Source organism: Macaca fascicularis, chromosome 13, assembly GCF_037993035.2.
Source record: "Macaca fascicularis isolate 582-1 chromosome 13, T2T-MFA8v1.1".
NCBI classification, from domain to species: domain Eukaryota; kingdom Metazoa; phylum Chordata; class Mammalia; order Primates; family Cercopithecidae; genus Macaca; species Macaca fascicularis.
The window spans coordinates 67,645,350-67,667,795 of NC_088387.1; the positions used below are offsets into that span (position 1 = coordinate 67,645,350).

The 22,446-nt window shown below is 40.0% G+C and overlaps 1 protein-coding gene across 7 annotated transcripts in view; it reads right to left on the reverse strand.

Annotated features, from left to right (window-relative positions):
- ACYP2 (acylphosphatase 2) overlaps positions 1-22,446 on the reverse strand; it is a 266,925-nt gene that overhangs the window by 101,123 nt on the left and 143,356 nt on the right. Inside the window, exon 4 of one of the 7 annotated variants that reach the window (XM_015433439.4) lies at positions 15,308-15,426. The exons of the other annotated variants lie outside the window; for them this stretch is intronic. Coding sequence (XP_015288925.2) covers positions 15,312-15,426 — 115 coding nt within the window. The 3' untranslated portion in view covers positions 15,308-15,311. The remainder of the gene's footprint in view (positions 1-15,307; positions 15,427-22,446) is intronic. 7 annotated transcript variants of the gene reach the window in all.

Sequence of the window (22,446 nt, forward strand, 5' to 3'; positions counted from 1 at the left end):
AAAAAAAAAAGCTGGGCATTGTGGCACATGCCTGTAGTCCCAGCTACTCAGGAGGCTGAGACAGGTGAATCACTTGAACCCGGTACCCGGGAGGCAGAGGTTGCAGTGAGCTGAGATCGTGCCACTGCACTCCAGCCTGGGTGACAGAACGAGAATCCGTCTCAAAAACAAACAAACAAACAAAAAAACAAAAACAAAAACAAAACAAAATTTTAAAAACCTCAAAATGTTTTAAGACAGTTTATGAATTTGTGTTGGACTGCATTCAAAACTATCCTGGGCCATGGGTTAGACAAGCTTAATATAATCCATAAGATGATTGCAAGAAATTTTATATTTATAAGCATTCAGAAAGTAAATCACCACTTATCCTTTTTGGAAAAAAAGGGGGGGGAGGTATCAGAAGAGTATTCCAGTTTTGACATATGATAAGCAATCAAGGTAATATATCATATTAATAGAAAAAGGAAAAACAAACCAACTGGCCAACTTAATAGATGCAGAAAAAGCGCCTGACAAAATCTAGCATGCTTTCATAAGAAAAAATCACTCAATAATCTACTAACAGAAAGAAGCTTTCTCAACTTGATAAAAGGCATCTACAAGAAACCCACAGCTAACATGATTGTGAAAGAACAAATTATTTTTCCCCTACAATCAGTAACAAGACAAGAATGTTTACTCTTGTCACTTCTGTTCATCAATTGCTGGAGTTCCAGCCAGAGCAATTAGGCAAGAAAAAGAAATAAAAGGCATTCATATTAGAAAGGAAGAAGTAAAACTATCTCTATTTGTATGTGACATGGTATTATATATAGATGATCCCAAGGACTCCATCAAAAACCTGTTAGAACTAGTAAACAGGTTCAACAAGTTTGCAGGGTGCAGGATCAAATACAAAAATCAATTGTTTTCCTAAACACTATCAATAAACAACCTTAAAATAAAATTAAGCAAATAATTCCATTTACAATATCTTCAAGAAGAATAAATATTTAGGAATAAATTTAACAAAAGAAGTGCAAGACTATAAACCAGAAACTACAAAACACTGTTGAAAGAAATGTAAAAAGATCTAAATAAATAAAAAGACAATCCCATGTTTATGGAGTGGAAGACTTAATACTGTTAAGATAGCAATACTCCCAAAATTGATCTATAGTTTCAATAAAATACTTATCAAAATTCCAACAGCCTTTTTTGCAGAAATGGCAAGCTGATCCTAAAATTCATATGGATTTGCAAGGCAACACGAATAGCCAAAACAATCTAAAAAGAAGACTAAAGCTGGAGGACTCACTCTTTTCAATTTGAAAACTTGCTATAAAACTACAGTAATCAAGACTGTCTGAGCCAGACACAGTGGTGTTCACCTGTAATCCTAGCTACTTGGAAGGATCACTTGAGCCCAAAGGTTCAAGGCCAGCCTGGGCAACATAGCAAGACTCATCTTAAAAAAAAAAAAAAAAAAGGGCGGGTGCCATGGCTCACACCTGTAATCCCAGCACTTTGGGAGACTGAGGCAGTTGGATCACCTGAGGTCAGGAGTTCGAGACCAGCCTGGCCAACACAGCAAAACCCTGTCTCTACTAAAAATACAAAAATTAGCCAGGTGTATTGGTGGGTGCCAGTAATCCCAGCTACTTGGGAGGCTAAGGCAGGAGAACTGCTTGAACCTGGGAGGCAGAGGTTGCAGTGAGCTGAGATTGAGCCATTGCACTCCAGCCTGGGTGACAGAGCAAGATTTTGTCTAAGAAAAAAAAAAAAAAGGCCAGGCACAGTGGCTCATGCCTGTAATCCCAGCATTTTGCGAGGCAGGTGGATCACCTGAGGTCAGGAGTTCAAGACCAGCCTGGCCGCATGGTGAAACTCCATCTCTACTAAAAATACAAAAATTAGTTGGTCATGGTGACACATGCCTGTAGTTAGTTCCAGCTACTAGGGATGCCAAGGCAGGAGAAATGCTTGAACCTGGGAGGCAGACAGTGAGCTGAGATCGTGCCACTGCACTCCAGCCTGGGTGACTGGAACAACTGGATAGCCAATGATAAAACAATGAAATTGGATCTCTACCTTACACTGTATGCAAAAGTTAACTCAAGATGAATCCAAGACCTAAATGTCAGGGCTTAAAGTAGAAACTTAGAAGAAAAATAAGTGGGCCAGGCACGGTGGCTTGCGTCTATAATCCCAGCACTTTGAGAGGTCGAGGCGAGCGGATCACCTGAGGTCGGAATTCAAGACCAGCCTGACCAACATGGAGAAACCCTGTCTCTACTAAAAACAAAAAATTAGCCGGGCATGGTGGCGCTCACCTGTGATCCCAGGTGTTCGGGAGGCTAAGGCAGGAGAATCTCTTGAACCTGGAAGGTGGAGGTTGCAGTGACCGAGAATGCACTACTGCACTCCAGCCTGGGTGACAGAGTAAGACTCTGTCTCAGAAAAAGAAAAGAGAAGGAAAGGACAGGACAGGACAGGACAGGAAAGGAAAGGAGAGAGAAAGAAAGAAAGAAACTGGCTATCATCAAATTTTAAAACTTTTGTGCTTCAAAAGACATGACCAAGAAAGTGAAAAAAATTCTCCCACAGAATGGGAGAAAATATTTGCAAATTCTATATCTGATAAGGTCTAGTAATCAAAATATATAAAGAACTCTTACAATTTGACAATTTAAAAAAAGAGAACCCAGATTTTTTAATGGGCAAAGAATCTGCATAGACATTTCCCAAAGAGTAAATACCAATGGCTGATAAGCACATGAAAGGATTTTAACGGGATCAGCCATCAAGGAAATACAAATCAAAACCATAATGAGATACCACTTCCCACTCTAGAATAGTTACAATAAAAAAGACAATAATAACATGTGTTGGTGAGGATGCAGAGAAATTAGAACCCTCATACACTGCCAGCGGGAATGCAAAATGATACAGACACTTTTGGAAAACAGCCTGGCAGTTCCTCAAAAAGTTAACATAGAGTCGCCAAATAACCCAGCAATTCTACTCCTAGGAATACACTCAACAGGACAAATAACATATGTATACACAAAAGTGTGTTCACAAATGTTCATAGCAGCATTATTTATAATAGCCAAAAAGTGGAAAGAACCCAAATATCCATCAACTGATGAATGGATCAACAAAATGTAGCATATTCATATGTTATTCAGCCATAAAATAGAATGTATCACTGATACACGCTCCTATATGAATCAACCTTGAAAACATTATCCTCAGTGAAAGAAGCCAGACACCAAAGGGCATATATTGTATGATACCATTTATATGAAATGTCCAGAATAGGCAAATCCATAGAGACAGAGAGTAGATTAGTGGTTGCCAGGGGTTGAGGGTAAAGGGCAATAGAGAGTGACTGCCAATGGGTATCCAACTCAATCCTTGTTGAAAATTGGTCAATTTCCTCTATAATCTCTTCTAATCTTCACAACAGCCCTGTATACAGTGAGGGCAAATATGTGCATATATGTAAATATATGCATATATATATATGCACACACACATATAAACACATACACCCACACAAAATCATCTGCACTTTATAGATGAAGAAACCAAAGATCAAAGCAATTAATTAGCCCAAGGACACACAGCTAGCAATTGAGAGATACCAAACTCAACTTCAGATTTTTTGACTCCACATCTTCCAAATGAAAACACTTTCCTTTTCATGTGAATGAGCAAAGCTGTATAAAGATATCCTTTCTATAAAAGCAAATATAATTGAGATGCAAAAGAGAAGCTTGCAAGTTAAAGGAATATTTTGTTAACTAGGTTTAAATATAAAACTGTGTTTAAATTCAAGCATGCCTCTGCACGGATGCTCATTGCACACAGTTGGTAGGACTGTCTAGAGAGGTCAGAGAACAGTAAGATACAGAACCATCCCAACGATCACCAGGCACCCATCAGCATGGCTCCTGCATGACAGAACAGTGCAGTGCAGTGGTTAAAGGCACTGACTCTGAAGTCAGGCTGCCTGGGCTAAAATCCTGGCTCTGCAGCTCCTTAGTTCTTAAATCGAGGTGAATTCAAACTTCACAACTCTATTTCCCTCACTTCAAAAATTATTTCTCCTATAGTCTTTTCCATCTTCCTAAGTAATAAGCCTAGAAGTGAGTCATCCTTGATTTCTATTTTGTCCCTATCCAAAAGCAGATCCAATCCACAAGTCTTGGGAATACCATCTAAACGCAAAACTTACTCAACACTTTGTTTTTCTCCACTTGTACCAGCCAAGGTGCTATCCTGTCTTCTCTCACCAGGTTCTAGGCCTGGCCTCATGGGTGTGTGGCCTATGCAGTGGTTCAGAGCCCCTCACTCAGGACCCAGACTTAGTCTGATGCTCTGCTGTCACCATCCTGAAAATCTTAATAATCTTTGACCTTGGGTAAGTGAAATCTGTTGGGACAATGACGCTGTGCATGAGCAGAGGAGACATGTGCCATGTGTGTCTGTGGCTCCTCACGACCCCATGTGGGTATGGTGTTCACGATGTTCCATGAGCATAGGATTTTAGTTGACCGCAATGCATGGGAGCTTAGTGAGCCTGGAAGCAAGTATGAAATAAGAGTGTCACGTCTACAACTCAGCAAGAAAGAACTGCTCACAGGGCTGATGGGCCTTTCGAACCAGAATTGACTTTGAGCACAGAAAAAAGGCAATGGTGTTCTGAGAAACCTAAATGACCAAGAAACCCTATGATATCCTCTCTTATTTGTGTTACTTCCCTGTGTTAACCTACCACCTATGCTGAAAATGACAAGAAAAGGAAAGGGAACCATAGGGCAACCCAGAGCTCCTCCTTTTCCTTGTCCATCTCTTATCTATCAGGAAGCTGAGGGGAGAGAGTGTTGGTAGAATGGGCATGAAACGAAAAGTGAAATAAAACAGTTGTACTTGTTTTGTGCTGCATTTCTACAGTTCTGGTAAGAATAAAGTACGTATGATGTATCAACTATGAAATATGAGTTGGGTAATTTCAGTGATTCTGGATATGAGCTAAATGTTTTATTTATTGATTTTTGTTCATTTTTAAAAGTCTTTGATCCCTAAAAGTGTTCTTATATTTGCATTTAAAACCAGCATTGCACAATATGCAGATGAATAGTAAAATTCATACTAATATTTTTAAGCTTTAATTTTCCTTTACTTAGAATGACATTAAACAACAAAACAAACAGAAAGTTGATGGACTGTGAAACAAAAAGTTTTATAGTTTAGTACCTTTAATGGTACTCTCTTCCCCCTGCTTTTTGAACAAGAGGCCCCACAAACTATGTAGCTGGCCCTGTGGGAACCATATCATAGCCTCCTTCCTGATTCCTGGCTTCCTCTCTTTGCCTGCCACACTCCTTTCTCTACAGCAGCCAGTGTTGTTTTTAAAATTGTAAGTTTCCCGTGCACAGTGGCACACACACACCTGTAACCCCAGCACTTTGGGAGGCCGAGGCAGGTGGATCACCTGAGGTCAGGAGTTCGAGACCAGCCTGGCCAACATGGTGAAACTGTGTTGTAAAAATACAAAATTAGCTGGTGTGGTGGCGCACGCCTGTAATCCCAGATACTTGGAAGACTAAGGCAGGAGAATCACTTGACCTGGGAGCCCGAGGTTGCAGTAAGCCAAGATCGTGCCACAGCACTCCAGCCTGGGTGACAAGAGTGAAACTCTGTCTTAAAATAAAATAAAATAAAATAAAATAAAATAAAATGTCCTAAGTAGATCACTTGAACCCTGCTTAAAACCCTCCAGTGTAGGAAGAAGTACCCACAATAAAATATGAGTTTCTTACCCAAGACCTGACTGTGCCTCCCCAATCTTTCAGCCCAAGCCTCCACCACACATCCCCTTCCTCTCAGCCTTCTACCCCACTAGCCTAATTATTCCTCAAATAAAATGTGTTCCTGCCTCGGGGCCTTTGCACCATGCAGTTCCTCTGCCTAGAATGTCTTTACCCTAGATCTTCGTATGACTGGCTTCTCCTTGCCATTGGGGTCTCAGCTCATCCCTCATCCTGGCCACCCCATCTAAACAGCTCCCCCAAGCACTCCTGTCACACAACCTTCGCTCTGTCTTTTAAGAGCATGCATTGCTATCTGATACTATGTTGCTTACTAACTTATTGCTTTCTCCTCAAGACTATAAACTCCTCAAAAGCTGGATCTTTGTGTATACTGGTCACTACTCTTATCAGTAAAGGGAAAGGAGGTTAATGCCCTGGGGAAGATGGGAGTCGGTGGAGAAGTTTCAGCTTCCTCCCCGACAGCCCCCACAGGGAGTGGGAGAGAAAAGTAATTCTGAGATGCATTGTTCATTGTTCCTCAGAGTCCTCAGATACACAGTGCCCTGGGTGGCCCCTGAGGTAGCTCTCAACCCAACATCAACTCCTGTATTAGCTTTTCTTCCTTCCCTGTTTCATTCTCCCCTCTCCATCATTCTGCTTCCTGAAATCACCTCCCAACCAACCACTCACCCTCCAGACTATGTCTCAGGCTTGCTCTCAGGGAAATCTCAGCTAAAATAATCTCTAAGCCTCAATTTTTCTCCTCTGTAAAGGGGGGTTATAATACTACTTAATCCTGTTAGTATCTTCTCCTAATACAAGGCTGTTTTATCTCAGTGTTGTGCTATGAGGATTAAATGAAGTGATACGTGGACAGTTTGCATCATGGTGTCCAGCACACGTCAAAATTCCACCAGTACTACTTCACTCATAACAGCAACAGTGAGCAACACTTGAAGCAACGCTTCATCTACCGTGATACACTTTCACAGGAAATCAAACAGGAAATTCAAATAAGTGTGGGGCTATCTTCTAGCACCACGGTCCTCTGGGGACGATTTCATCCCCACCGGGGATGTGACAATATATGGAGACAAATTTGGTGACCACAACTGGGGGTTGCTACTGGCAACTAGAGAGTGGAGGCCAGAGAGGCTGCTAAACATCCTAATGCACAGGACAGCCCCTCACAACAAAGAATTATCCAGCGCCAAATGCCAATAGCACCAAAGCTGAAAATCCCTACCTAGCACAGTATCCTGATGATGAGAGGAGCTTAATAAATACTTATTTAATGTAATTCACCAAATCTTTTTAAAAATTGAAATAATCACATCAGAAGAAGAAAATTAAATCTTGGCTGGATGTCTGTGTATGCTGACCACAGAAACAAAGCCATATAAAGCACACATCCATGGCTTACTTGGGAAAAAGGACAAATCTTTTTTTTAAAGGACAAATCTTAAAATAGGTTAAGCCTATAGTCCCAGTTACTCGGGAGGCTGAGGTGGGAGGAGAGCTTGAGCCTGGGAGGCGGAGGTTGCAGTGAGCAGAGGTTTCAGGGAGCTGAGACTGTGCCACTGCCCTTGAGCCTGGCTGACAGAGTGAGATCCCATCTCTAAAAATAAAATATGTTAAATATCAAGGTATGGCAGAAGTTCTAGATGCCCATTTAATACACATTCAGCCCTTTCTCCTTAGTAATAAAATCCAATTTTAATTAAGATGACAACGTGGGCCAGGCGTGGTGGTGCTCATGCCTGTAATCCCAGCACTTTGGGAGGCCGATGCGGGTAGATCACCTGAGGTCAGGAGTTCGAGACCAGCCTGACCAACATGGTGAAACCCTGTCTCTACTAAAAATATAAATATTAGCTGAGTGTGGTGGCAGGCACTTGTAATCCCAGCTACTCAGGAGGCTGAGGCAGGAGAATCGCTTAATCCCAGGAGGCAGAGGTTGCAGTGAGCCAAGATTGCACCATTACACTCTAGCCTAGGTGTAGAACGAGACTCTGTCTCAAAAAAAGAAAAAAAAAAGATGACAATGTACCCCTCTAAAAGAATTATTTAACCGTTCTCTCTTGCAACTAAATGAAGCACATGTCACTGAATAACAGCTCCTAAGAAAAAGCTTTAAAGACAGTTGACCCAGTTAGTACAGTGTTTTTTTTGTTTGTTTTTTGTGTTTTGTTTTTTTGCCTTTGACCAGTCTTCATTCTTGCAGGCTGGCTGCAGATGTGATAGCTGGGGCTGGAGGGGCCACATGGCAACCATGAGGTGCCCTGGAGGATGGAGTTTGGGATCCTTGTGAGCAGGGAACTGCCAAGCGAGCCTAGAACTGTGTATCTCTATACTTCTCTTACAAAAGAGAAAAACCACCCTCTCTTTTGTTTCAGCCAGTATTACTTGGGCTCCCAGTGACACTTACTTAAGGGATTAAATTGATAAACTATAGTCATTAAAGAAGATTGACTGTCAGAGGATATCTAAAATATTAATATTGTCTCTCAGTTAATTATCACTAGCAACAAAGAAGTTTAAGGATCTGAGAAGATCTGTGGAGGTCCATGAAGATGGCTAAATTGGTCTGTGACTGGCAATGCCCTCTATACCACAGAACCTAACACGAGGCCCTTTTATAGCAGTGACCACATTCCCAAAGGAGCTAATGAGGCCAACAGAAGAGAAACAACCTGTAGGCAGATGCACACAAAGTTCTGTGAAGATCAAAAACTGCCATTGTAAATATGACTAAACAGGAAAGAGTGAAGCAGTTTAGCCACTGAATTTTGAGGTCTCTATTCTGACCTAGTTTGGGGAGATACCAAAAATAAGTCAATGCATATGGTTCTCTCTATTCCTACCTTCATTTGAATATTCATCATCAGAAAACACAACATCCTAAAATAGCTTCTAGAGTTTCCACTAGTGATACCAACTCTGAATATATACACTTTTAGTAATATACAGTCAAGTGACCGCCTACTATGTGGATAGCATTGTAAGAAGGTATAAAGGTTCATAAAACAAGGAAAGAGTTCATTCCTAACGTAAATAGTTTTCATATCTAGTTAGAAATACCAAACATTACACTTGCAAAGAAACTGATAACATGACAAAGCAACAGAAAGCATTTGCAGAACTTGTAAATATATTAAAGAGAAAAAAAGAACAAAATTAAAGGTAAAAAATAACATAGTCATTGATGTTGATGGTACTTATTAGTCAATAGATATAATTTGTACTATATGTTCATGTAATATCATATTATTATATAATATGGACTTCCTAATAAAAAAAAAATCAATGAGTACACTCAAGATTTGAATAGCATGCCTCCTGGATGAAAAAGCTGAGATGAGAAAAGCTGTAACTCAATAAAAGTATGCCGTTAATTTTTTTCACTTCTAAATATTGATGTCTGACTTCCGGTAGACTTGACTAAAACCCATTACACAGTGTTCCCAAAAGAAAATGTTGATGGGGGCTGAGTGCAGTGGCTCATGCCTATAATCTCAGCACTTTAGGAGCCCAAGGCAGGTGGATCACTTGAGGTCAGGAGTTCAAGATCAGCCTGGCCAACATGGTGAAACCCCATCTCTACTACAAATGCAAAAATTAGCCAGGTGTGGTGGTATGCACCTGTGATCCCAGCTACTTGGGAGGCTGAGGCAGGAGAATCACTTGAACCTGGGAGACAGAGGTTGCAGTGAGCCTAGATCGTGCTATTGTACTCCAGCCTGGACGACAAAAAGAAAAAAAAAGAAAATGTTGATGGGGTGAAAGATGATCAGTCCTGAGGCTTTATATATCATGCCTACTTGGAAATCTGGTTTTTAATATTTTAAGCACAGCAGAAATAAAATCAAATGAATGGAATATTTTACTCTATAATTTTAAAACAAATTTTAAATGAATCATAAATGAGAGTGTTTCTATTTTTTTCCCAACTCATTATGTCAATTACTTTCTAATATATTACTACTTATCATTTGCAGATATAAAGACAACAATAATATCCTAATTACAGATCACAAAAATTGCTGCCATTTTGCCAGTATGCGCTATTTGTATAATAACAGTTGTCAGTCATTCCAGGCTACAATCCAACCTATATTATAGATTAAAAATATAAGGTTGATTTTCATCATGAGTATAAATTCACATAATTATTATTAAATGAAAATTTGGCCTTTTGAGCAAAACAAGAACACAACTGAAAGAAAAAAGCAAATACAAAGCTAAATTTTATTCAGTCAATACATTTTATCATTTGAGTACTTGTCATGACTAAGTGTGTGCCAATTCAAGAAATACACATTTGATTCAGATGGAGGGTAGAGTCAGCTCTGGGAGCTCATCCCAGCCCTGCCATCTAACAAATGGTATCTTTTTAAATGAATTCTTTCACTCTCCCTAAACTTGCATTTCCTTCTACTAACAACATTTGATAATAATTTCCATTTTATAGACTTGTTGTAAGAATTAAATGAGATAATAAAGATATTAATGTGATAACAGATACATACGTATTCAGCAAATGTTACCAATTCTTCTTCTGTTATTAGAACAAAATAAAACTAAAAAGTACAATACTTGACAAACAGGGAATGGAGGTCTCTTTTCTCCTTTAAAAGGACAGTTAACACTTCAATAGGTCTTAAAACAATTTAAACCAGGACTTCAACTTGAACCAAGTGTAAGATTATGTGAAAGGCTTTGCTCAATTCTGTTTTCATGTTTAAGTCACATTTGCAATATTCTCATAGGAACTACTAATTGAAGCCTGATATGGTTTGGCTCTGTGTCTCTATCCAAATCTCACCTTGAATTGTAATAATCCCCACATGTCAAGGGTAGGACCAAGTAGAGGTAACTGAATCATGGGGGCAGTTTCCTCCATGCTGTTCTCATGATAGTGAGTTCTCACGAGATCTGATGGTTTTATAAGTGTCTGGCATTTCCCCTGCTGGCACTCATTCTCTCTCCTGCTGCCCTGTGAAGAGGTGCCTTCCACCATGATTGTAAGTTTCCTAAGGCCTCCCTAGCCACGCAGAACCATGAGTCAATCAAACCTCTTTTCTTTATAAATTACCCAGTCTTGGGCAGTTCTTTATAACAATGTGAGAAGAGACTAACACAAAGCCCATATTTCTTCTTCTATTTAAAAAATATTACAAGCCTCCTTTTTTTATATGTAACAGGAAAGATACAATGAACAAAGTGGCATCAAAGTTTTTTGACTAATAACACAACTTTCCAGGTTCTGGCTGGAATTAGAATCTTATATCAATAAAATTGGATATGTTATCCACATTTGTGTTTTAAGCAGTGCTCAGACTTTTGGATTTCACAGACTAGTAATTTTTTTTAATTTTGAAAAGCACCATAAGGTTGACAACATTTTATATAAATTTTTAAAAAAATTAAAAATAAGTACTGTGTAATAGAGATATTTTAAAACAGTAATAAAAATAGGGATACTAGGGAAATTTTTAAAACTGTCATCTACTATCTAGAGCATTTAATTAAAGAAAGAATATTGTAACACTATAAAAAGAAGGACATACTTTCAGATACAGGAGAAAAAAGTCTTTCCCAAGAAAGAATAGCTGGCTTCCATACATTGATATGTGTGTATGTGTATACACGCATATATACACACATCTTCCGTGTATGTATCCTAAATTTTTTTCTCCGTGTATTAGTTCTTGAATTTAAATTTGGGAGTCCTTGAGTACAAACAAGATTTTTGACAAATTCAAGATTTTATGTCATTAATTACATTTATCAATTACTGAAGAAGGAAGCGTTACTGGTCAGAAATTCACTCAATAAACATATATTTGGTACCCACCATACACCAGGACTGTGAGCATTGTATCAGTGGAGCCCACATTCTTGTTGGTGGACAGATAATAGACAAATCTGTCTACATATGTTTATTATCTGTCTTATAACAAGCATATGCTTAGATATTGATCCGTGGTAAGAAGAAAAATGAAGCAGGTTAAGATGACAGAGAATAATGGAGGGCGAGGGAGGGTACTCAAAGAAGTCTTCAACCAGCAGATATTTGAGCAGAGATCTGAATGAAATGAAAGCATTATTTGGACACCTCTGGTAATAATAATGGTTAACAGTTGCACAGCATTTACTCCTGTGCCAGTGACTACTCCAACTGCTTCTCATCAATTCATTCAGTTCTCTTAAGGACTGTATATAGGTATATTTATTATCCCCATTTTATAGATGGGAAAACTGAGGCTCAGAAAGATTAAGTAACTTGTGCAAGGTCACACAGCTAGTGAAGAGCAGAGCTGAAAAGTGAACCCCAGAGGGTCTGGCTCCAAAGAGTCTTGCTCTTAACCACTACCACTATGTTCTACTGCCTGTCAGCGCGAAAAGCAAGTGCCACCCTGAGGCAGCATTTGTGTGTTTGTTTACCAAGATCAAGAAATAGCAAGGAGAGGCCAGCATGGCTGGAGTACAGGGAGCAAGGTGGATGGGCATAAAAGATCAGATCAGAGAGACAGGATGGTACAGTGGAGAGCAGAGGGCAGTTCACATGGGGCCTTGAACTGCTGCATGGCAAGGACTTTGGGTTTTATTCTGAGTGAAAGGGGGTTAGGGTGGCTGTTGCGCAGAGAAGAGACTGTTGGGGGCACAGGGGAAAGCAGGGAGCTGAGTCTTACAGCCACTGCAATCGTCTCAGAAGACAGTGATGATGACTCAGGCTGAAAAGCGGATCACTGAAGTGGGGGCTTGAGAAATTGATATCTAGATTCTAGATATATTTTGAAAGTAGAACAGAATTTAGTAACAGCTGAGAGATGGGAGAGAAACAGAATTCATGGATTACACCAAGGTTGTGACTTGAGCAACTATAAGAAAGGGACTTTTGCTCATATATGCATTTGCCCATATAGGGAGTACTGGGTAAGGAATGGGTTGGGGGAGAAAATTAAGACTTTGGTTTTGAACATACTAAGTTTAATATGCCTGTTAGACACTCAAGTAAAGCAGCTTGACATGTGACTCTGGAGTTCCAGTCTAGATATAAACACTTGGGGTATATCCAATTATAGAGGAGACTGAAAGCCATGGAACTGTAGCGGTAGAAAAGCACTATACACTGGGACTCCAGCCTATCCAGAAACAGGGAATGAGGAGGAACCATGGAAGGAGATTGGAAGGGGTTGTCAGTAAGAGAGGAGGAAGATCATGGCAGTAGGGTATCCTGGCAGCCAAGGAGAAGAGAGAGGTAAGAGATGTTGCTGAGAGGTAAAAGTGAGATATGAAGACAGATAACTGGCCACTGGACTTAACACTTGGAGGTCATCAGTGACTTTAACAAGAGCAGTATCAGTAGATTAGAGAGAGAGAAAGGGAGGAGAGAAAGGGGACACAATGAGAGATAGACAAGTCTTTCAAGTTTTCCTAGACATGAAGAGAAGAAAAAAATAGGACAATATGTGAAGAAGACAGAGGTCTGGAAAGTGGATTGGGGTTTTGTTTGTTTTAAAGGATGAGATTGGATATCACACCAAAAGCTCAGGCTACAAAAGCAAAAATAAATAAATGGGACTACATCACTAAAAAGCTTCTGCACAGCAAAGGAAACAATCAACAAAATGAAAAGGCAAATTATGGACTGGAAAAAAATATTTGCAAACCCGGTGTCTGATAAAGGATTAATATTCAAAATTTATAAAGAACTCATACAACTCAGGCCGGGCGCGGTGGCTCAAGCCTGTAATCCCAGCACTTTGGGAGGCCGAGACGGGCGGATCACGAGGTCAGGAGATCGAGACCATCCTGGCTGACACGGTGAAACCCCGTCTCTACTAAAAAATACAAAAAAACTAGCCGGGCGAGGTGGCGGGCGCCTGTAGTCCCAGCTACTCGGGAGGCTGAGGCAGGAGAATGGCGTGAACCCGGGAGGCGGAACTTGCAGTGAGCCAAGATCACGCCACTGCACTCCAGCCTGGGCGGCAGAGCGAGACTCTGTCTCAAAAAAAAAAAAAAAAAAAAAAAAAAAAAAAAAAGCCCTTATGCTTTAAGCTGCAAATAACCAAAAGCTCAATTCCAAGAGGCTTAAACAATAGAGATTTGTTGGCATTGATAACCATTGATAACAAAATTTCAGGGTTTCCCAAAACAACGGCCATCAATACCATTGAATAACACATGTATTTTCATGTCCTATCTTCCAGCTCTGCCATCCACTGTGTCAAGTTCACCCTGCAGTTAGATCTCCTCGTGGGCATAGAATGGCTGCCAGAAGCAGTCTGGATCATTGTATCCTCATTCACATCTGGCAGAAGAGTAAAAGCTACCAGCAAACCATTTTTTTGTGTGTCATTCATCTGAATCCTGTCACCTATCCATTCTCTTATCAATCATAACTAAGGAAAGGATTTAAATTATTTGCTTGGATTAATCAGGAGCACCCATAGACCTGGCAGAGAATGGATATTGGGGAGACAATCACAATTTTCATTACAATGAGAATTGCTTAAGGAGTTCAAGATCAACCTGGCCAAGATGGTGAAAACCCATCTCTACTAAAAACACAAAAAATAAGCCGGGTGTGGTGGTGGGCACCTGTAATCCCAGCTACTCAGGAGGCTGAGGCAGATAATTGCTTGAACCGAGGAGGCGGAGGTTTCAGTGAGCTGAGATGGCACCACTGCACCCCAGCCTGGGCGACAGAGTGAAACTCTGTCTCAAAAAAGAAAAATAATAATAATAAAAAAAGAATTGCTTAAATACATTAGTTAATTTGAAATGAATTGATATTGTTATAACATGGAGTCTTTTCATCTAAAACACAGCACCTCTTCTCATTTTTTTCTGCTTTTCCAACACGTATTTCAACAAAGGCTTATAAATTGTCTTCCCATATATTCTGCACATAATTTATTTACCACATTTGTTTATTTAATTCTATTTATCATATTTGTATTTAACACCTATGTTTATTTAATTCTAGGTATTTTTATTTAGAATTCTACCATGAATGGGATCTTATTTTCTGTTATATTTTCTACCTACTTGTAAGATGAAGGGTTTCTTCATTTTCTTTTGTTTAAACTAGCTTAAGCATGAAAACGTTTACTGATTTATATAACTGGATGTCCTGGCCAGGAAGCCCTTGGCCAAGGAAGAGGCCTGCTGCTTGGGGCCCACACTGTATAAGGTCCCCATGAACAAAGACATAAAAAAAATTAACTTATTAAGAAATATATGTAAGAGCCTCTCTCACTCAGAATGTGGCGCTTAGAACTGGCAAATGCAACCCACAATGCTAAACATTCACTCTCTTGACTACCCACTCAGGTCCCTGGGAAATGTTTCTTTGTATGTCTCGCCCTGTGTTCTCAAAATAAAAAATAACTGTTTCTAAATGCTGTATTACTGTGGCCTTGGAGACAGACCCTGCTTCCAACTACTGGGAGGATCTAAGTAGGAATGCTTAGGTGAAAGAAATGACAAATTACCTTGTCAAATCCTTTCTCTTAGATAGAACAAATGCAATCGATTATTGCATAAGGAAGTATCTTTCTGGAAGTGTTGAGCATCTATCATCTTGCTTCTCTTTGGTTTCCAATTTGTGTTTCTAGAGAAATAACTCGCATTACTGTTAAATGTGAACATTTGTACATGCAGCTATAACATGCTCCAAGTGTGATACCAGTTCTTTACCTTGATAACTAGATGACCACTTGGCACTAAAATTAAGAATAATTTTATTTTCATGAAAATATAATAAGATTAAATTATAAGACTTTCAAAAGATTAAAGTTGAAATGTTCAGATTAAACACATTCATAAATTATAATTTGTAGTTCATCTTAGAATAGACAACTTGAGATATTTTAGAAGATAAATGACATTTTTGAAAAATACATAATTTAATCTTTCACATTTTTACAATTGCTATAATTTACTTTTATGAAAACGTTCAAATTGGGCACATTTTAACACAATTACATTTTTAAAATATTTGAGATCATTACTGTGAATAGAAAAAAACAAAGTTAAATCTTTTTTTCTTTTTCTTTTTTGAGAATGGGTCTCACTTTGTCGCCCAAGCGGAAGTGCAGAGGTGCAATCACAGCTCACTGTAGCCTCAACATTCTGGGCTCAAGTGATCCTCCTGCCTCAGCCTCCTTAAGTGCTGGGATTACAGGCATCAGGCATGTGCCTGATATGAATATCTTGATTATAATAAAATTAATGATTTTGCTGAAATGAAAGCAAGGAAAAAAAATTTTATAGAATAAATTATAACTCATTTTATCTTATCACTCATCTAAAAATACTACATCATAACACTCAGACATGTATAACAATTATTAAATTCAATCATTTTTTATATTTTGTTAACTTATAGTCATATGGAAACCATAGCTTTACAGTTTTGATTTGTATTTTTGATTCCTATGTCATGAAAGGTTTATTTATCAAGGCAGAGATACAGAACATATTTCCTTTAACAGCTTATTAAGTTGACTTAAAACTTAAGATTTAGAAATAAGGATTGTGGGCCATTTATGTTAAATGGTGGTGATGGCAAATATCTGCAAGTTGTTCCTAGCTTGAGTTATATTTGCCTTTAGCATTTCATCATTATCATGGTGATGTTGGCTTAATATAGATATCCTTTATCCTTTCCATATGAATTATTTCCAGAGCTATGGGGCCAGGTCTCCCTGGCAAGTTTTGTGAACCCTGGGTCTGCTCCAAGATGGGCACTGCCACTATAGGTAAATAACAAGCTAAGAAAAAGAAAACAACAATTTCCACTTGGTTAAACAAACTGTTCTAAATTCAAGGAGTCTCTGCCAATTGTGTGACTTTGCATGACTGACTCTGCTTTACCTCTCCAGGCCCAAGAGACAAGGCTGTCCAGATACCAAACAGAGGTCACAAATTTTATCTTCTGCCAGGGGTGGTCGCTCACACCTGTAATTCCAGGACTTTGGGAGGCCAAGGCAGGAGGACTGCTTGAGTCCAGGAGTTCAAGACCAGCCTGGGAAACAGAGTCCGCCTCTACAAAAAAAAAAAAAAAAATAGAAAAAATAGCTGGGCATGGCGATGCATGCCTGTAGTCTCGACTAGTCAGAAGGCTAAGGTGGGAGAAGTGCTTGAGCCTGAAAGGTCAAGGCTCAGTGAACCATGATTGTGCCACCACATTCCAGCCTGGGCAACAGAGTGAGACTCTGTCAACAACAACAACAAAATTTATCTTCCCTGTAATCCCAGTACTGTGGGAGGCCGAGGCGGGTGGATCACAAGGTCAGGAGTTCGAGACCAGCCTGGCCAACATGGTGAAACTTCGTCTCTACTACAAAAATTAGCCTGGTGTCATGGCAGGCGTCTGTAATCCCAGCTACTCAGGAGGCTGAGGCAGGAGAATCACTTGAAATCCAAAGGCGGAGGTTGCAGTGAGCTAAGATGTGCCACCACACTCCAGCCTGGGTGAAAAAGCGAAACTCCATCTCAAAAAAAAAAAAAAAAAAAAAATTATTTTTCTGTTTTCTTTGCTATTTTTAGTGGCAGAATGGTAGAAGTTTCTATTAGACACGTAAATAAGTATATAGGGTTTTGTAAGAGAGGGTCCATCAGATTTTAAGATTTATGGCCTATGTTGTATGAACCTTTTTAAATGTTTATTTTATTTCACAACAAAAAATAAGTTTAATATAAAATGTACATACCAGTGGGGTAAAAAGTCATTACTACTAGTCAGGAGAACCAGTGGCCAGAAGTGGCGTTGTGAGTCAGAGCCAAATAAGATCAATAATTAAACCCTGACCATGCAGGGATAGTGTTTATTTTATTCTCCATCATGTCACCAGAGACTGGCACATAGTAAGTGCTCAATAAATATCTGATGAATTAAATTGATTCAAAGATGTGTAAAACAGTTTCTTAAAATTACATCACTGGAAATGGGTATTACAGAATTCAGATTACACGTAATTTTAGGAAAGTTAACAGGAAATTAATATTTATGTGGGGCCTGGTGGAAAGTCATAGTTACAATGCTAGGAGTTTTCTCTGGTTTAATTCTGCTACTACTATGAGTAGTAGCGATTATTACTACGTTCTTGTTATATATTCAGCCTGTCATGGTGTTCAGCAAGGTTAAGAAACTTGTACAAGGTCAAAAAACTGGACTTCAGTTCTAATTCTCTCTCACTCCTTCTAACACACTACCTTCCGTAACGCATAAGAGGTTTGTATTATCCCTGACTATCCAATCTAAAGTGTCCTGCCTCACTTACTCTCTTTCATCATCCTGTTTATTTCCTTCTAGGACTTGTCACAATTCACAATTATCTTGTTTATTTGTTAGTTATCTGACTCCCTTGAGAAATATTACTGATATGAGAGTGGGTAATTTTTCCAGCTGTTCACAGCCATATCCTAGTGCTTTGAACATAGTAGGTTCTTGATGAATATATTTTGAATACAATGAATGAATGAACACACTTAAGTGCTTTTTGTAACATTAAAACAAGGTTAACCTAAGTAAAGAGATATGCTATGGTCTGAATGTTTATGTCCCTCCAAAATTCCTGTCTTGAAATCCAATCCCCAATGTGAGGGTATTTGGAGGTGGGTCCTTTGAGAAGTGACTAGGTTGTGAGGGCTGAGCTTGCATGAGTGGGATTAATGTCTGTGATATTGACAAATACATATTTTGGCTGGGCGCAGTGGCTCATGCCTGAAATCTCAGAATTTTAGGAGGCTGAGGCAGACGATTGCATGAGCTCAGGAGTTCGAGACAGGCCTGAGCAACATGGCAAAATCCCATCTCTACAAAAAAATACAAAAATTAGCCTGGCATGGTGGTGTATGCCTGTGGTCCCAGTTACTCAGGAGGCTGAGGTGGGAGGATTGCTTGAGCCCAGGATGTTGAGGCTGCAGTGAGCCATGATCATGCCACCACACTTTAGCTTGGACAGGAGAGCAAGACCCTGTCTCAAAAAGAAAGAAAAACAACAAATATATATTTGGTCTTTGATCACAGTTTTCTGGCATAGAACTCCTAAAATCCTTACAATCTCCAAAGTGATGTCTTTTGGTATGCTAATGATTGACTGATGCCTGGCAACCCCCAGATGGTAGCTTTAGGATGGTGGCTGGTCACTGGAAAGACCAAGGCATGATAAGAGGTTTAAGATTTTCAGCCCCACCCACTAACCTCCAGGGAAAGGAGAGAGGCTAAAGGTTAAGCTGATCACCAATGGCCAATGATTAATCAATCATGCCTACTATAAGAATGAAACCTCCATAAAAAAGGTTTTTGAAAATGAAAATAGAAATTAATAAACAAACAGGGTTTGGAGAACTTCCAGACAGCTAAGCACCTGGAGACTCCTGGAGGGTGGTATGCCCAGGACAGCATGGAAGCTCCATGCCCTATGCATCTCTAACTCTGTATCCTTGGTAATATCCTTTATAATAAACTGGTAAATATAAGTTTCCAAGTTCTATGAGCTGCCCTAGAAAATTAATTGATTTCAAAGAGAGGGTCACGGGAACCTCCACTGGAACCCAGCCAGTTTGGTCAGAAGTTCCAGAGGCTCAGACTTGCTACTGATTTCTGGGGCTTAAGAGGGAACCTTGGGGACTGAGCCTCCAACCTGTGGGATCTTGTCAGAGGCATTTGAACTGGAAAAACTCCATCTTGAATAGGAGCTAGGTAAAATAAGGTTGAAACCTACTGGGCTGCATTCCCAGACAGTTAAGACATTCTAAGTCACAGGATGAGACAGGAGGTCAGCACAAGATACAGGTCATAAAGACCTCGCTGATAAAACAGGTTGCAGTCAAGAAGTCGGCCAAAACCCACCAAAACCAAGATGGTGATGAGAGTGACCTCTGGTCATCCTCATTGCTGCACTCCCACCAGCACCATGACAGTTTACAAATGCCATGGCAACATCAGGAAGTTACCCGATATGGTCTAAAAAGGGGAGGCATGAATAATCCACCCCTTGTTTAGCATATCAAGAAATAATCATAAGAAAAATGGGCAACAGTAGCCATTCTTTTATTCCTTTCCTTTCCTAATAAGCTTGCTTTCACTTTACTCTGTGGACTTGCCCTGAATTCTTTCCAAGAACCCTCTCTTAGGGTCTGGATCAGGACCGCTTTCCGGTAACCATCAGATGCTATCTCCAAGTAGATAGTGTCAGAATTTAATTGGAGGATACCCAGTTGGTATCTGTCACAAAACTAACTGCTTGCTTGGTGGTGGAGAGACGCTCCTCCCCCAGCCACCCACCCACCCCTCACACCACTTACACTTGGTCACAGGTCTGCATTGATTGTTGTTGAGTGAGAGAAATTTAGAAAGCACTTTGAGTTTTTTTTCAAAAAAACTTCATTTTTTTTCAAATAGACCCTAGAGAGCTTCCTCACCCTTTCCACCATGTGAGGACACAGCAAGAAGACAGCTGTCTACAAACCAAGAAGGAAGCTCCCACAGGACGCTGAGTCTGCCGGCACCTTGATCTTGGACATCCCAGCCTCCAGATCCATGAGAAATAAATTTTTGTTGTTTACAAGTCACCCAGTCTATGGTATTTTGTTATAGTAGCTTGAATGGACTAAGACAAGATCTCACAAAGGGTCACTGAATAATGAAGAGAACTTGCAGCCCAGAATTGAAAAGTTCATGGTTACTTTGTTCCAGTCTTATTCTCTTTCCTTAAAACCCTACTCTTAGTGTTTTCAATTATGGTGCTATTTTTACTCAAGTTACATGGTGATCAAACTGTATTCTCTTTCAAATCCTTCCCACTAAATGCTTTGTATTTTTCCTGGAATTGCAAGTACACAAGAAATATAAAAGGGCCACCAAGCCTATTATCCAATATCCGCACAAAGTCTGGCCCAGAAAACATAAAAGATGTTAGATTCAAGTAAAAGTACTGTTTACACCAGTTTGTTTAGCTGTTTTAATGAAGACCCTGAACTGGGGATCTTAATGTGGTGGGACTGGGGCACAGCCTTGCTTTCTTCTGTGGTAGCTACACAGTATAGCCAGCCCAATCATCTTGAAAATACATTTCTTTAGTCACTATAAACACTGCACAAAAGAAATCAGGTGGATTAGAACAAATCTCTTACCACTACTGAATAAACAACTCAAGGTTCATGGTCTAGCCATAACCGTCATTTAAAAATGTGTTTATTGGAAGTTTTTAATGGCATAATAAATGTTTTGATATATTGTGATAAAAATCAATATAAAAAGTGTACATATACAATAGGGAATTAAAGAAATCCTTGTAAGTCTACATGATGAAATTATACATGACCAATAAAAATCATGTTTTAGAAGAAACATTAAGAAGTAGGAGGCTCAAGACTAGCCTGGCCAACATAATGAAACCCTGTCTCTAGCAAAAATATAAAAAATAGCCAGGTGTGGTGGCGCGCACCTTTAATCCCAGCTACACTGGAGGCTAAGGCAGGAGAATTGCTTGAATCTGGGAGGCAGAGGTTACAGTGAGCCAAGATGGTGCCACTGCATTCCAGCCGGGGCAACAGGGTGAGACTCTGTCTCAAAAAGAAAAAAAAAAAAAAAAAAGTAGGAGGCCAGGCGCAGTAGCTCATGCCTGTAATCCCAGCACTCTGGGAGGCCGAGGAGGGCAGATCATCTGAGGTTGGGAGTTCAAGACCAGCATGGCCAACATGGTGAAACTCCATCTCTACTAAAAATACAAAAAATTAGCCAGGCATGGTGGCGCATGCCTGTAGTCCCAGCTACTTGGGAGGCTGAGACACAAGCATCGCTTGAACCTGGGAGGCGGAGGTTGCAGTGAGCCGAGGTCCTGCCACTACATTCCAGCCTGGGGTACAAGAGCAAGACTCTGTTTCAAAAAAAATAAATAAATAAAATAGGGAAATGCTTTCAGTTCATCTGTGTATCAGTCCTGGTCCTGCTAGGAAAGTGATGACATACTCAAACAGAGTGATTGAGAAGAGTGACGAATTGCAAAGGTGTGGGCAGGGATAAGAAACCAGGGAGAGCTGAAGAAGCACCCCAGGGCTGGCAGCACTGGGGATTTCTTTCCATTCCTAGGCATGAAAGGGCCAGAGGAAGTAACTACCAGCAAAACACAATAAAACTTGTAGCTCTAGGAGAAGACCTCACACCATGAGCTGTGGACTTAGCAGAAGGATGATGCCTCTTCCAACACACAGCCTGGTGACAAGCGATATCCCAGGCTCTGTCCTCCCACCGTCTGATCTCCTATCAGTGCCTTCCACTGGCAGCATTCGACTGGAAGGCAGAGGGCAAAGGAGCTCAGTAATGTAGCCCACCGTGGTCAGACTCCCAGAACACAGGTGGATGGAAGGCGGTGGAATGTGTCTGGCAAGGCAAATGGAGACTACCCAGCAAAATATTTAGTGAAAAAGTATTAAAATCCCAAATCTCTAAATCTATATGTGTCATAGGTCAGGTTCCCTAGCACACAGATTGAGATTTGCATGTGGGTTTGTTGTGAAGCACCCTTGGGAACAGTGCCTGTGAGAGGAGAGGGAGGCTGGATTGATAGAGGGAGAAGTGAACTGTAATGCGGTTGCAACAGAGACCTTGGCCATTTCTACA